Source organism: Melanotaenia boesemani, chromosome 4 (genome assembly GCF_017639745.1).
Source record: "Melanotaenia boesemani isolate fMelBoe1 chromosome 4, fMelBoe1.pri, whole genome shotgun sequence".
NCBI classification, from domain to species: Eukaryota; Metazoa; Chordata; class Actinopteri; order Atheriniformes; family Melanotaeniidae; genus Melanotaenia; species Melanotaenia boesemani.
This window is the reverse complement of record NC_055685.1, coordinates 28,868,705-28,881,227: the sequence shown is the minus strand read 5'-3', so window position 1 is coordinate 28,881,227 and position 12,523 is coordinate 28,868,705. Positions and strand designations below refer to the sequence as shown.

General features: G+C 36.7%; 1 protein-coding gene across 1 annotated transcript in view; it reads left to right on the top strand.

The window, feature by feature from the left end:
* LOC121637831 (complement C3-like) overlaps positions 1-12,523 on the top strand; it is a 34,526-nt gene that overhangs the window by 18,381 nt on the left and 3,622 nt on the right. Inside the window, exons 24-39 of the mRNA XM_041982136.1 lie at positions 547-636; positions 4,494-4,700; positions 4,884-4,959; positions 5,144-5,303; positions 5,409-5,504; positions 5,715-5,865; positions 6,990-7,075; positions 7,270-7,347; positions 7,496-7,651; positions 8,113-8,175; positions 9,392-9,473; positions 9,655-9,703; positions 10,349-10,439; positions 10,540-10,629; positions 10,811-10,913; positions 11,146-11,235. Of these exons, the coding sequence (XP_041838070.1) occupies positions 547-636; positions 4,494-4,700; positions 4,884-4,959; positions 5,144-5,303; positions 5,409-5,504; positions 5,715-5,865; positions 6,990-7,075; positions 7,270-7,347; positions 7,496-7,651; positions 8,113-8,175; positions 9,392-9,473; positions 9,655-9,703; positions 10,349-10,439; positions 10,540-10,629; positions 10,811-10,913; positions 11,146-11,235 (1,668 nt within the window). The remainder of the gene's footprint in view (positions 1-546; positions 637-4,493; positions 4,701-4,883; positions 4,960-5,143; positions 5,304-5,408; positions 5,505-5,714; positions 5,866-6,989; positions 7,076-7,269; positions 7,348-7,495; positions 7,652-8,112; positions 8,176-9,391; positions 9,474-9,654; positions 9,704-10,348; positions 10,440-10,539; positions 10,630-10,810; positions 10,914-11,145; positions 11,236-12,523) is intronic.

Here is a 12,523-nt window from a genome sequence, read left to right as displayed (position 1 = left end):
ACAAAAAAAAAAGAAAGAAAAATAACGCGCGATTAAAAAAATTAACGGCGTTAATTAAGCGTTGCGTTATGTGCGATTAACAAGTTAACGTGCCCAGCACTAATATATATATATATTTGCACAGTTGTCGCATCTGGTGGTTTTATGATTTTTAGAGCTTCTGTATAAAATGTAAACAGTTGGACAGAAAAATATTATCACCCGTGTAGTCATTTGGTGAGATGATGCTGCATGAATGCTGCATCATTATCAAGAACATGGTAGTGTTAATGCAGAATGTTATGTAGAAATATTTTACATGCTGCATTCACTTGAACTTGGGCATTTGTGTTTTACCCATGTGAAGGTCAGTTTTATCTGAATATTTGATAGAATTTGATTATCTGTTCTTGGGTGACACTATGGGGTCCAGTCAGATTTGAGGGGTGGACTATGCCCCCCCAGGACACCCAATATGCAAACAAATAAATAAATAAAACAATAAAAAAAAAATAATAGGCATGGGATTCTGTTTATGAGAATGCGTTTTGCTCTCTCTTTCCTTAGGTGGTACTCAACGGGAAACTATCAGGAGTGCAATTCCAGAAACAGATATGATTCCTAACACACCTACGAACACACTCATCTCTCTAACAGGTGAGACCAAGGGACACATTTTCCAAAGATGAGAACCCCTCTTATGTAATATTTAAATTGCTCATAGTGTGTTGCTGTATTAAAGGTGAAGCATTCAAAGTATATCAATGGAAGGTAAGGATGTTTTTAAAAAGAGACATTTTTCCTCCAATCAACCAGTTATTCATATAATTCGATGAACCAAGGTTATGTGAATTGGAATAACAAAAACCATTGGTAAAACTCATCCACTATTCCCAAAATCACCTAACTACTCAGGGATTAAAAGAACAATACAGACATAAATCCAAAGCAGTTGTACACTCAGAGTTAGATGATTCTGCTCATTTGGAATTTTTTAGGTTTCTGGATAAAATAGTTTAAACGTATGAATTTGGGGTTCTTATCAGATTTTTGTTGAAGAGTGTATTCCAAGGCATTTGTGGGACACTACAAGTAAATTTTTTGATGAATCAGGCCTTCAGTATAGAGATTTTTTTCCCTACTTAGAAACATAGACATATATCTCGACAGGCATACAACTCTACTGTTCCTTAATCCTTCCTTATCAGGAATATAGTATATGAGGTGCAATGGCTGAAATATTTCTTTCTCTACTAGTTGGAATGGCTGTGTATGTTAAAGTGTCCTTTGGAAGATGACCAAGGCCCAGAGTTGTAATCAGATATACTTTACTGATCCCAGACTGACAAACTGCGGCGTTAGAGACGCATTATAGAATAAGAAAGATCCATCCATCCATTTTCTATACTTCTTAGTCAAATTTGGGTTGTGGGGAAGCTGGAGCCTATCCTAGCAATTAGCAGGCAAGAGGTCGGGTACACCCTGGACAGGTAGCCAGTGTCTGGACTGTGGTGTGGAAGAGAGGTGTGAACCAAAAAAATGCAGGCTTATGATGCAGAGACAGACTGGTGCAGGAACAAGGCTTTTGACAAGAAGCATAAAGCAAAAACAATATACACAAAAGAAAGAACTACAAACTAAGACAAAGAACAATACCTGACAAAACTACCAAACCAAAACCCAAAGATCATGACAGCCAGTCCACAGAGAATAAAAAAGGGAATGAGAATACAATTAAATTAACTATATGATACAAAAACACTATATACTGTACATTACACACTTAACACATATCCAGGTCAAAAATAGAAAAGAAAAGTAAAGACAAAGATAAATACCATTTAAAATATACAATTTACACATAAATATCCAGGTGTTGTATGAGTATATAAAAACAGAATAATCTGGCTTGTAGTGTAAAAAACCTTTTGAACAAACATTATCCTCCTGAGACCCGGGTAAAAAAAAGTTTTTCTTTTTTAATCTTTTTATGACAATTCAAGTATTGTGGTCACAAGAAACATGTTACAACATTTTTTTTTTTTCAAAAACAATGTTTATTCATTTTTATGGACTGTCCCTTGTAGGGGACATCGGGTCTTGCTTAATGCACATTGTAATGGTGCAATTATAATAGTGAATTATTTTTTGTATTTATTTCTTTTAAAAAAAATCTTTTCATTTAATGACCATTTAACAATATTAAGACAGTAAATGAAGAAACTACAATAAATTCTCCGGTTCTGGGTACCAGGGACATTTCTCTCTGAACTTTACAAGTGGAATTTGGCAACCTCATATGTTTTTCTGACAACCATTTTAGTAGGGCTGGGCGATTAGTCGATAAAATCAATAAATCAAATTTTCCATTTATTTTAATGATTTATTTTTATTAAAATTGGGATTTTTTTTCCCATAGTTAGTTAGCAGCAGACTTAGCCCTCCCCCCACACCAGAACGGTGTTTGTCTGACAGATTTTCAGTGAAGTGACCCTTCATTCATGCCTGGGATTTACTTGTGCGTATAACTGCAATGAGAAATGCTGCTCTCTATGATATGCAGAAGTCAACTTTTGCCCACAAACTCTTATTACGAGACAACCCTCATCAGGGGAAATTTTTCTGCAGTGGATTTATGTTTTGTAAAAGAAAAGAAAAAAAATCGATTAAAATTGGAAATCGGATTTGGTTATAAAAAATCTGAGATTTTATTTTTAGGCCATATCGCCCAGCCCTACATTTTAACTTGACCTCTTCTTTGTTTTTGCACCTTGGCGTCATCTGACACCTTCGATTTGCACAGTGGAGGTATACGATTCTTCATAATGGTCCCTGTTCCCATTTTTACACACTGTAATACTAATGAACTTCCCAACCCTAGCTTACACATTGTTCCTGGTCATAACATACAGTTGTTATTATCCCCTTTATCCTGGCTCAGAATCAGGTTCATGGTCAGACTCGTCCTTCGAGTGTTTATCTTCCCCCACTATCTCCACTTCATCTAGCTCATCTTCAGACAGCTCTAGGTCTGAATCTCCCTCCACATTTCTTTGTAAAATCCTCTCCACCTCACTTAGCCCTCTGCTCCCTCATGTAACAGAAAAAGTTAGCAAGTCCTGATGTCCACCACAAAGGACATCACATAAAAGTTCTGTATTTAAAGGATTAAAATTGCTGTGTCTTTCAAAAAATCTTAGTAATTTGAAGTAAAGATTTTCATACTAAATCAAAAACTTGATTTTTATTAACAGGAACAAGATATTTGTCAAAAAGTGTTGACTTATCTCTCTAGTTATTATAAAACATGAAAATTGAAATTCCCTCCATTTTGAAAAGACACTGCATGTGCTGTGTTGGCCACACCCCCACAACAGGGGCATGACTTAGAGGTCTCAGACTCATGTCCTGCACAGAGGACAAAAATGAATTGTCGGGTCTTTGGAGGCTATATAAACACAACCTATTTAACAGTTATTGATCGGCATAAAATAACATTAACACAGCCACAGTCCAAAGGAGATAATAATAATTAATATAATTATTAATAATTGTCAGCTTCAACTGTTGTGAATCACAATCTGAGGCCAAAATTTATACCCAACAGTAATATGCAATTCACAAAAAGTGGGGGCGTCATGATCTGCCAGTGTTCATTCTTCTTTTGTTGCTTTCTATTTAGTTTTCTAGTCTTTTTAATTTCTAGCTTGTTTCCTATTTTATTTTGTAGAGTTTTTCCCCCTTGTGTATTTTGTCTGTTTGCTTCCTGTTCCTGGTTATTAATTGTCACATCTGCTTCTCATCTTGTAATTAACCTCTATGTATTCTCCAGGCTTTCATTTATTCATTGACAGTTCATTGTGTGTGTTTGTTGTCAGGTAGTCTGTAAGTCCTGTCTTTGCTCCTCAGCTAGTTCAGTGGGTCTTCCGGTAGTCTTTACTTTTAATTAAATCTCCTTACTTTTTACAAACATTTACCTGTGTGCCTGTGAGTCCTATCAATGGGTTTAACTTCATCGTCCCCTGTTGCCATGATCTTTGACAAACGGGAGTTGCCAGTGTTCTTCTAGCACTAGTCTGCCTTGTAAAGACTGACACAGCTCATTTCAGTTATGACCAAAGCAGTCTACAATGAGAAGCATGAATTAATATGAAGTCATAAACCAAAGGACCTGTTAATAAAGAGCTGACGTTTATTGACAACCACACCTTGGCTACTACTTGTAAAGGTGCTAATTGTTTTGTATCCATCAGTAAAACTGTTCTATTATGTTTATCATAGTTTAAAAAATAAAATAAATAAATAATAATAATAAGAAGAAGAAGAAAAAGAAAAAAATCCACTTGCTGACCTAATACAACAGACTTAAACAGAGAAGATAATTTCAACATTCACCTAAAGAAATATTTTGATCAGTGGTGTCCAAACTTTTACATGCCGTAGCTGAACATCTTTGTTTTTGTTGTAATTGTCCATTTTAAAGTTAATGTTGACTTTTATCTGCGTTCACACAGGAATAGAGCAGTTGAGTTCATTGTTTGAGAACAGCATCAGTGGGCAGTCTATGGGCTCTCTGATCAAAGAGCCCAAAGGCTGTGGCGAGCAGAACATGATTGGAATGACCCTGCCTGTTATTGCAACCATATATTTGGACAAAACCAACATGTGGGAAGACGTGGGCTTTGAGAAGCGCAACACAGCTCTTAAACATATAAAAACTGGTAAGCTGGTATGAATGTGTTGATTAACAGACTTAATAGAATTTGTTTGCTATCACAATAATGTGGAAGACATTGCAATAGAAGGTTGTACACAACAATACTTCTCCAAACTAGACCTGGATGATATTCATTAAAGTGTTGAAAGGCTGCAGGCAAAATATTTTGGTATTTGGTTTTCTACAGGCTATGAGACGCAGCTTAAGTACCGTTTAAATGATGGATCTTTTGCTATTTTTCCACGAAGGAAGCCCACAACCTGGTGAGGAACCCAAATCTTAATCTTGTACTGAAATATTTGCATATTTTCCTCCTTTAATCTGAGTAAAGACAAGATATTAAGTGCAATGTTTCATATTTTGTATATGTAAAAATAACCTGAAAGCACAAATATCTTTTCTCCGTAACTTAATTGTCCTTTTCTCTGTTATTCACTAAATTTTAAGGCTGACTGCATATGTTGCCAAGGTGTTCGCAATGTCCTATAAACTTGTGGTGATTGATTCAAATGTGATCTGCGGTGCCATCAAGTTTCTCATTCTGAACACACAGCAGCCTGATGGCGTTTTTAAGGAAATTGGACGTGTGTATGAAAAACATATGATTGTGAGTAAAGTCATTTCAATATCATCATTAAGATGGTTCCAAAAATGACAGGAGAATATGGATATTAATGAGCCTGTGTGTTTGTTTGTTTGTTTGTATGCATAGGGTGATGTAGGCGGCGTAGATTCAGACGCTTCAATGACAGCTTTCTGCCTGATTGCCATGCAGGAGTCACAATCATTATGTTCTCAAACTGTTAATGTAAGCAGTCAAACTAACCAGTGTTTTTTCTGCAACTCTCTTATCTTGATGCATTACGCTATTGATATGTGTCTTTTAATAATGTTTGGATTGAAGTAACGCTATTGAGGGATATGAACTGAAAAGAACTCAATATCTTTATGCGATATAACATTAGAGGAATCTATTGTCAGTAAGGACCTTTAATAAGTCGCCTTTCTTTTTGTACAGAGTCTGCTAAACAGCAGACAAAAAGCAGTAACCTACCTGGAGAGGCAAATTACCAGGCTCACCAATCCCTATGCAGTTGCAATGGCATCATATGCCCTGGCAAATGAAAACAAACTGAACAAGCAGGCCCTCTACAAGTTTGCTTCCCAAGGTTTGTAAATGAGTGCTGAATGCAGAACATGGTGATTAGCACCATGACCTTGCAGCAATAAGGCTGCAGGTTTGAATCTCAGCTAGGGCGAGGGTTTTGCATAAATGTGTTCATTGAATGCATTCATTTTTCTGTGAACGATGAACTGAACGCTACGCATTTTCAAACAAGGAACATGAACTTGTTCGGATTATGTGCGGTTATGTGAGGTCCTGTGACAGTCACTGCCTACATTTTCACCGGCGCTACACCAGCTTACATTAACCACAATGCATTGGGCCCTCTAGCATTACAAACCAACAAGGCAAAGTCAGTGAAGACCTGCTCTGAAATAGCAAGTAAGGGTGCAAGGGGAGAAGCTGCAGATGCAGGGTGGGCATGACATGGGCTGGTGTAGAAATTTTTTGATGGGGCCAGGCAGGGGCACAATGACATCTTTTTTTAGGTTTAGCTTATATGAAATATTGAACTGATTATTACAACTAAAGTGATCAGCTGTTGTAAAAATGTGAAAAAAAAACCCAGGTGAATGTAAGCATTGGCTTGCTTTTTCTGTTGACACAATACAGTAAATATTTCAGGCATAGTCGCGAGGGGTAGCAGGTGGTGCAGCAGCCGCCGATCGTTGATGACCGCAGCCATTTGTTGGTGGCCGGGTCATATGTTTGCCTTCTAATGGTGACTTGGTGCTTAGAAGGTTACAACAACTGAAATGAACTGAACTATGAACAGGTTCCTAATTGAAATGATGAACTTTGAATATGAAGTATTCATTTTAAACTGAATGGACTGAACTTTGAACTAGCTCATGAGAAGAATGAACTTGCACAACACTAGCTGGGGCTTTTCTTTTTATACATTCTTCCCCTTGCATGCATGGTTATCTGGCTTTCTCTCACAGTTAAAAAATCAAACAAACACACATTTAAGATTGATTGGTAATTCTAAATTTGTTTGTCCCTGTTTTGTCCCTGTGATGGATTGGTGAGCCAACCTCCAACCCTAAACTGGATTAAGTGGATTTACAAAGAAATCTACAATGAAATGTTGTCAATGTTAGGAATTAGAAATTAAGTTTGTTTCAAGGACAGTATAAAAAAAGTAAAATTGTTTTTTGTCTGCAGATCGGTCCCACTGGCCAGTACGTAAGGGACACATTTACACGCTGGAGGCCACAGCTTATGCTCTACTTGCACTTGTCAAGGCTCAGGTCAGCATGTCTGCTGTCCATTCAAATACTGAGAATCTCAGACTTATTCATCCTCTAGGTGACCATATCACCCAAAAAAAAAAAAAAAAAAAAAACCCAAAAAAAAAAAAAAAAAATCCATCAGTTCATCCATTGCACACGATCAAATTCAGTAAAGTAATTTTAAAAAATGTACTTAATTTCTGGTGTTAAAGGACTTTGAAAATGCCAAGAATATTGTGAGATGGCTCAGCCAACAGCAGAAGGGAGGTGGAGGATATGGATCAACTCAGGTAACTGTTTTCTGTGTGTGTATATTTAAAGCATTTCAGATTATTTGTTTGTTTTATTTATTTGTTAGGTTTTTTGTTTTGTTTTGTTTTGTTTGTTTTTTTTACAGTAAATATTTTATTGATGCTTTCAATCCATTTTCATTTGCAGGCCACTATAATGGTGTACCAGGCTGTAGCAGAGTACTGGACCAACGCAAAAGAACCACAATACAGTCTGGATGTAGACATATTGTTACCAGGCAGGTCTCTGGTAGACAAATACAAAATTAACAGGGCCAATCACTATCAGACAAGAAGTTCCAAGGTGAGAAATTTTTAACAAAAATTTTTGTGATAGTTTCATTAGTAACAATACTGAGCAAAGGAACATGACACTGTTACAGTATACACCTTTCAATGTCACCTGTTATCTGCCGTTTTTCTTGAAATAAAGATGTTCAAATGATTTAGCAGCTATTTATCATCTCCAGTTCTGGTCAGCACTGATGGAAGTAAATTAAAATGCATGCAGCACTTAAACACGCTGCAGTAAGCACTGAATTTCTCTGACATATTACTGATGCTGTTATACAATACCAGATTGATTATTAACCTCATTGGTTTTGCATGTATGTATGTTTGTATATATTTATTTTTTTATTATTTTTTTAAGTTTTTCTAACAAGATACGACTCTACTCTGTCTCTATTCCTTCCACCTTATTTATGCTGTTGCCAAAGGTTTGACATATATTTAAACTTTTCCTACTGTTTTAAATCTGAACAGTTTGATGGAATAAACAAGGATGTAGAAGTGACTGCCAAAGGAACAGGAGAAGCTGTTTTCAGGGTAAGTATGATACAGTTTGGTTTAAAGCAGATGATGGGCTGACGTGGACAGTTGAAATGTTTAAGGTATGGGTCTTGGGTACACAGTCTTCTAGTTAGGTTAAGAGATTGTTTTATATAAACCTTTTACTGAACTCAGGGTACACTTGATTTTTGGCTAAAATACTTTAAAAGTTGGCACCACAGGCTACCTTCTGTAAGTGTGTGCAGTGTCTAGAACATTAGTATGCAGTCCTATTGAGAGAGAATACACAATCTTGGATGCACTGATTTACCATGCTTGCACATGTGAAAGACATCCATTTCTTTGGGATGCAAAGCTGCTGCTGCTGGCTCTTCTCCTGCTAGAGTGTCCAAAATGTAAATGAAAAATGAAAGCCAGAATGGTAAAAAGGGAATACCTTGCTATCCTAAGATCCATCTCCATATCTCAGCCTCATATCGGTCTTTTTCCCTCTGCCTCAGAGTTTTATAAGTGGGAGAGGAAGTGGATGAAAAAATAGATTAATGTGCTATGGATTAGCTTTGTTAACTTAATGCTTCTTCAACTAAAAAAAAAAAAAAGAGAGAGAGGCTGTAGGAACTAAAACAGGCACAGTTTATGTGCCAGCGATGTCCACCTGTTTGAAGAAACAGGCCATTTATCTTTTTTCAGTTTTTTTATTTATTTTTATTGGTTCCCAAATGGAAGGGTGCACCTTGAATGAATGAAAGAATGAATGAATGAACAAATGACTGAAAGAATGAACGAACGAACGAACGAACGAACGAACGAACGAACGAACGAATGAATGAATGAAACTATTGTCATTGCAAAAGGTGCAACGACAGTTTTTTTCCAGTACAAACCTGTCCAAGAGTAGACAACAACAACATACAAACATAAATAGGATCAGGCAGACTGAGGCAGGAGCTGCCGAGCAGCGCGCCATGTCTTATTATAGACCTCAGAGGTTTCAAATACCCTGGTTTCTTTGAACAGCCTCTTAAAAAATATAAAGAGGTGCTGATCAGGAAAGGATGGCAAACTTTTAAGAGTAAAAGTAAAGAGTAAACAGAAATGTGTTAAGCGAGAATATGTGTGTAGTTGTTTTCTAAGTTTACCAACAGAATTACAAGTGGCAAGGTCAGTTTAACTAAATTTCATTCAGATCTTGACTATTTTGACATTCATTTAGATGCATGTTTGTTTTTTTTTTTTGTTTTTTTTTATATAGATGGTGTCACTCTATTATGCTATGCCTATAAATCAGGAAACAGGTTGTGAGATGTTTGACCTGAAACTGGACCTCAAGCCAGGTAACTCTGCCCCCATCTGTTCTTTATGGATTTTGTTATAGCAATCTTTTTGCTTGTTTGCATTGGTCTTTATTACAGATTTTACTGCACACAGGGTGGGGAGAGAGTGTGAGGTGGGGGAAGGAGTGGGGGACATGGGGCGTAGGTATAGTCATACTCAATAAATGTTTTGCTTCTGCAGAGAAAATTGAAGAGAATCAAAGAATATACAAGTTGACGATAGAGATTCTGTAAGTACCATCAACAACTTATATGTCATGTGTAATAATATTTGGTTAAACATGCCTAATATTTTGTTTTAGATAAACATCCATGATTTTCAGAAAATTATGGGAAAGAGGTTACTGTCTGAATAGAAACATAATATACAGATGAGTCGTTCAGGCAAATCACTAACAAAAGCAAAATTTGTGCATAATTGGAAAATGAATGTACTGTATAATAGTCAGTCACTAAATTGGCTCATTAAGGCCGTTACATACTGTGCAAGAACAAAGAACGTCTTGTTGGTGAGGCAGCTATAATAAAATGTGGAGTGTGGAGAACAAGCTGCAAGAACTCGCAAAACCAGGGCTGCAAGAACAAAATGATGTCGGCATCAGCTAAACAAAACTGTGCTGTCACCAAATTCTGTGATAGGTCAGAAAGTGGGCGTGGTTAATGCAGAAAAGTGTGAAGTGTAAAGTTGTAAACAGCCGATTAAGACGGTAAGAAAGTACAAAAATCTATACATGTCATATAAACACAAGGACACTGTCACGTGCACAATCCAACCAATAAAATGATGCATGAAACATGTATAAACTTTATATAGGTGGCCGCTGGATTTTATTTTATGCAGATTTATTTTGTCCATCATTTGTGTTTCTGTGCAGGTATAAGAACAAGGACAAGAGTTCATCAATGACAATCTTGGATATTGGTTTACCAACTGGCTACACTTTTAACCAAAATGACTTGAATGCAGTAAGAGCTGCACAGAAACTACTAAACCAGAGATTAACACTGTTTTGAAATTAAAAATGTTTTTTACTAAACAGTCATTTCAAACTCTTTGTCCATGCAGTTGTCTTCAGGAAAATACCCCCTTATTTCAAAATATGAGACGGACAAACTTCTCTCAGAAAAAGGCTCTCTCATGATTTACCTGAATTCGGTAAGAATTTTATCACACCTCCCTTTCTCAAATTCAGATGCACATACTTGACATATCTGATTCCCAAACTGCGACTGTCCTGCAGATAAGTTTGTTGAGGTTGACAAGAATATTGATATTGTATAGGATCTCTCACCATAATTTTCCACACCTATTGTACCTTTATTGCCCTCCGCCACAGGTTACAAACACAAGGCCAGAGGAGGTCGCTTTCAGGATCGAACAGACGATGAAAGTAGGCGTCTTGCAACCAGCTGCTGTGTCAGTTTATGAATATTATAACAGTAAGTCTTTTAGTGTAGTGTACTTGGTGTATGCAGTTTCAGTAAAAATATACCAATAAAAGCTTGGTTTTGTCTAAGTATAATAATTTTGAATAAATGTAACTTGGTTAAGAAGCACCTCATCTAAAAACATAGAATACATTTGAAGATGTTTGATGTAACGAGTGTGTTATGATCACCTGTGTAGTCAGTATAAAAACAAATTAATGCTTCCTACCTTCTTTTGTTATAGGGAAGCATTGTGTGAAATATTATCGTCCAGAGAGACAAAGTGGAGAGCTCCTGCGGCTTTGTACTCGTGATGAATGTATATGTGCGGAAGGTAACATAATTACTTAAGCTATCTTCCTTGGGATTCATCCTAGGTTTGAAATATGATTCTATAACAAAAACACATCAACATTTAGTCAAATAAAGAGCTCCTTTAGGTTTGATGTTCAGTGTAGCAGTTGGAATCAAAGGCTAAAAATACCTGTACCTGTCCTTTGTAGCATTGAAAACTCACAAGCAGCATTTACTATGAGCAAGAACTGACCTTATTGTTAGGTACTTGGAAATATGCCTTTGCCTGAGTTTATATAGTGACTTAGAGGTGCAGATCAATAGGGTCCAAGGGAGGTGTGGCAGGTTTGGCACTGTGGTGGGTTGCAATATAGCATTGAACTGAAATTGTAGTAGGTTGTATTAAACAATTTGGTAGAAGACAGGACTGGATAGGGATAAATAAATCATCCCTGGCACCTTTATTCATTTCTTTATCTCTGCTTTTGGCATTGAGGAAGAATCTGACGTGTGTTCTTCACAAAGCCGTCCATGACTTTAGATGTGGGCCACACAAGATATACAAGTTTTTGCAGATTCATTTGAGTTGATAAATGTTATGATTCAAGCATTGATAAGACCACTTCTGCAACAATGTTAACAATTACTGAATAATCAAACTACAAATGAATTTCTGTGATGAGAAAATGACAGTGTTGGGATAATAAGCAAAATCTGAATACCTTAAGCACCATGACACAGTTTAATCCCATTAACAGAAAAGATCTGGACGACATCTTATGTCAGCCGAACTCTTCCTCTTGCTGTTTGGACATCTTGCCCACAGGTTTCTTTAAAACCGTCTCAAAGACTATGGAGCCAGATCTGTTACAGATTGTAAACTTGTCTTTAATTTCCGGCGTCTTCCCAGAACTTTTAAAAACAGCTGTAATCAAATCTCTGCTAAAAAGGGACAATCTAGACAAGACACAAATGAACAACTACAGGCCAATCTCAAATCTTACTTTTTAAGTAAGATAATCGAAAAAGCTGTTTTTGATCAACTAAACGACTTTTTAACACAAAACAACTGCTGATGTCTTCCAGTCAGATTTTAGATGGCACCACAGCGCTGAGATGCTCTGACCAAAGTCATTAATGACATATGTTTGAATACAGATGATGGAAAAATGTCAGTCTTAGTCTTACTGGACCTCAGTGCTGCATTTGATACAGTTGACCACAATATATTGCTTTAACGACTGGAGAACTGGGTGGGCCTCTCGGGCACTGCGCTACACTGGTTTAAATCTTATTTAGAGAACAGAAAGTACTTCGTATCAATAGGT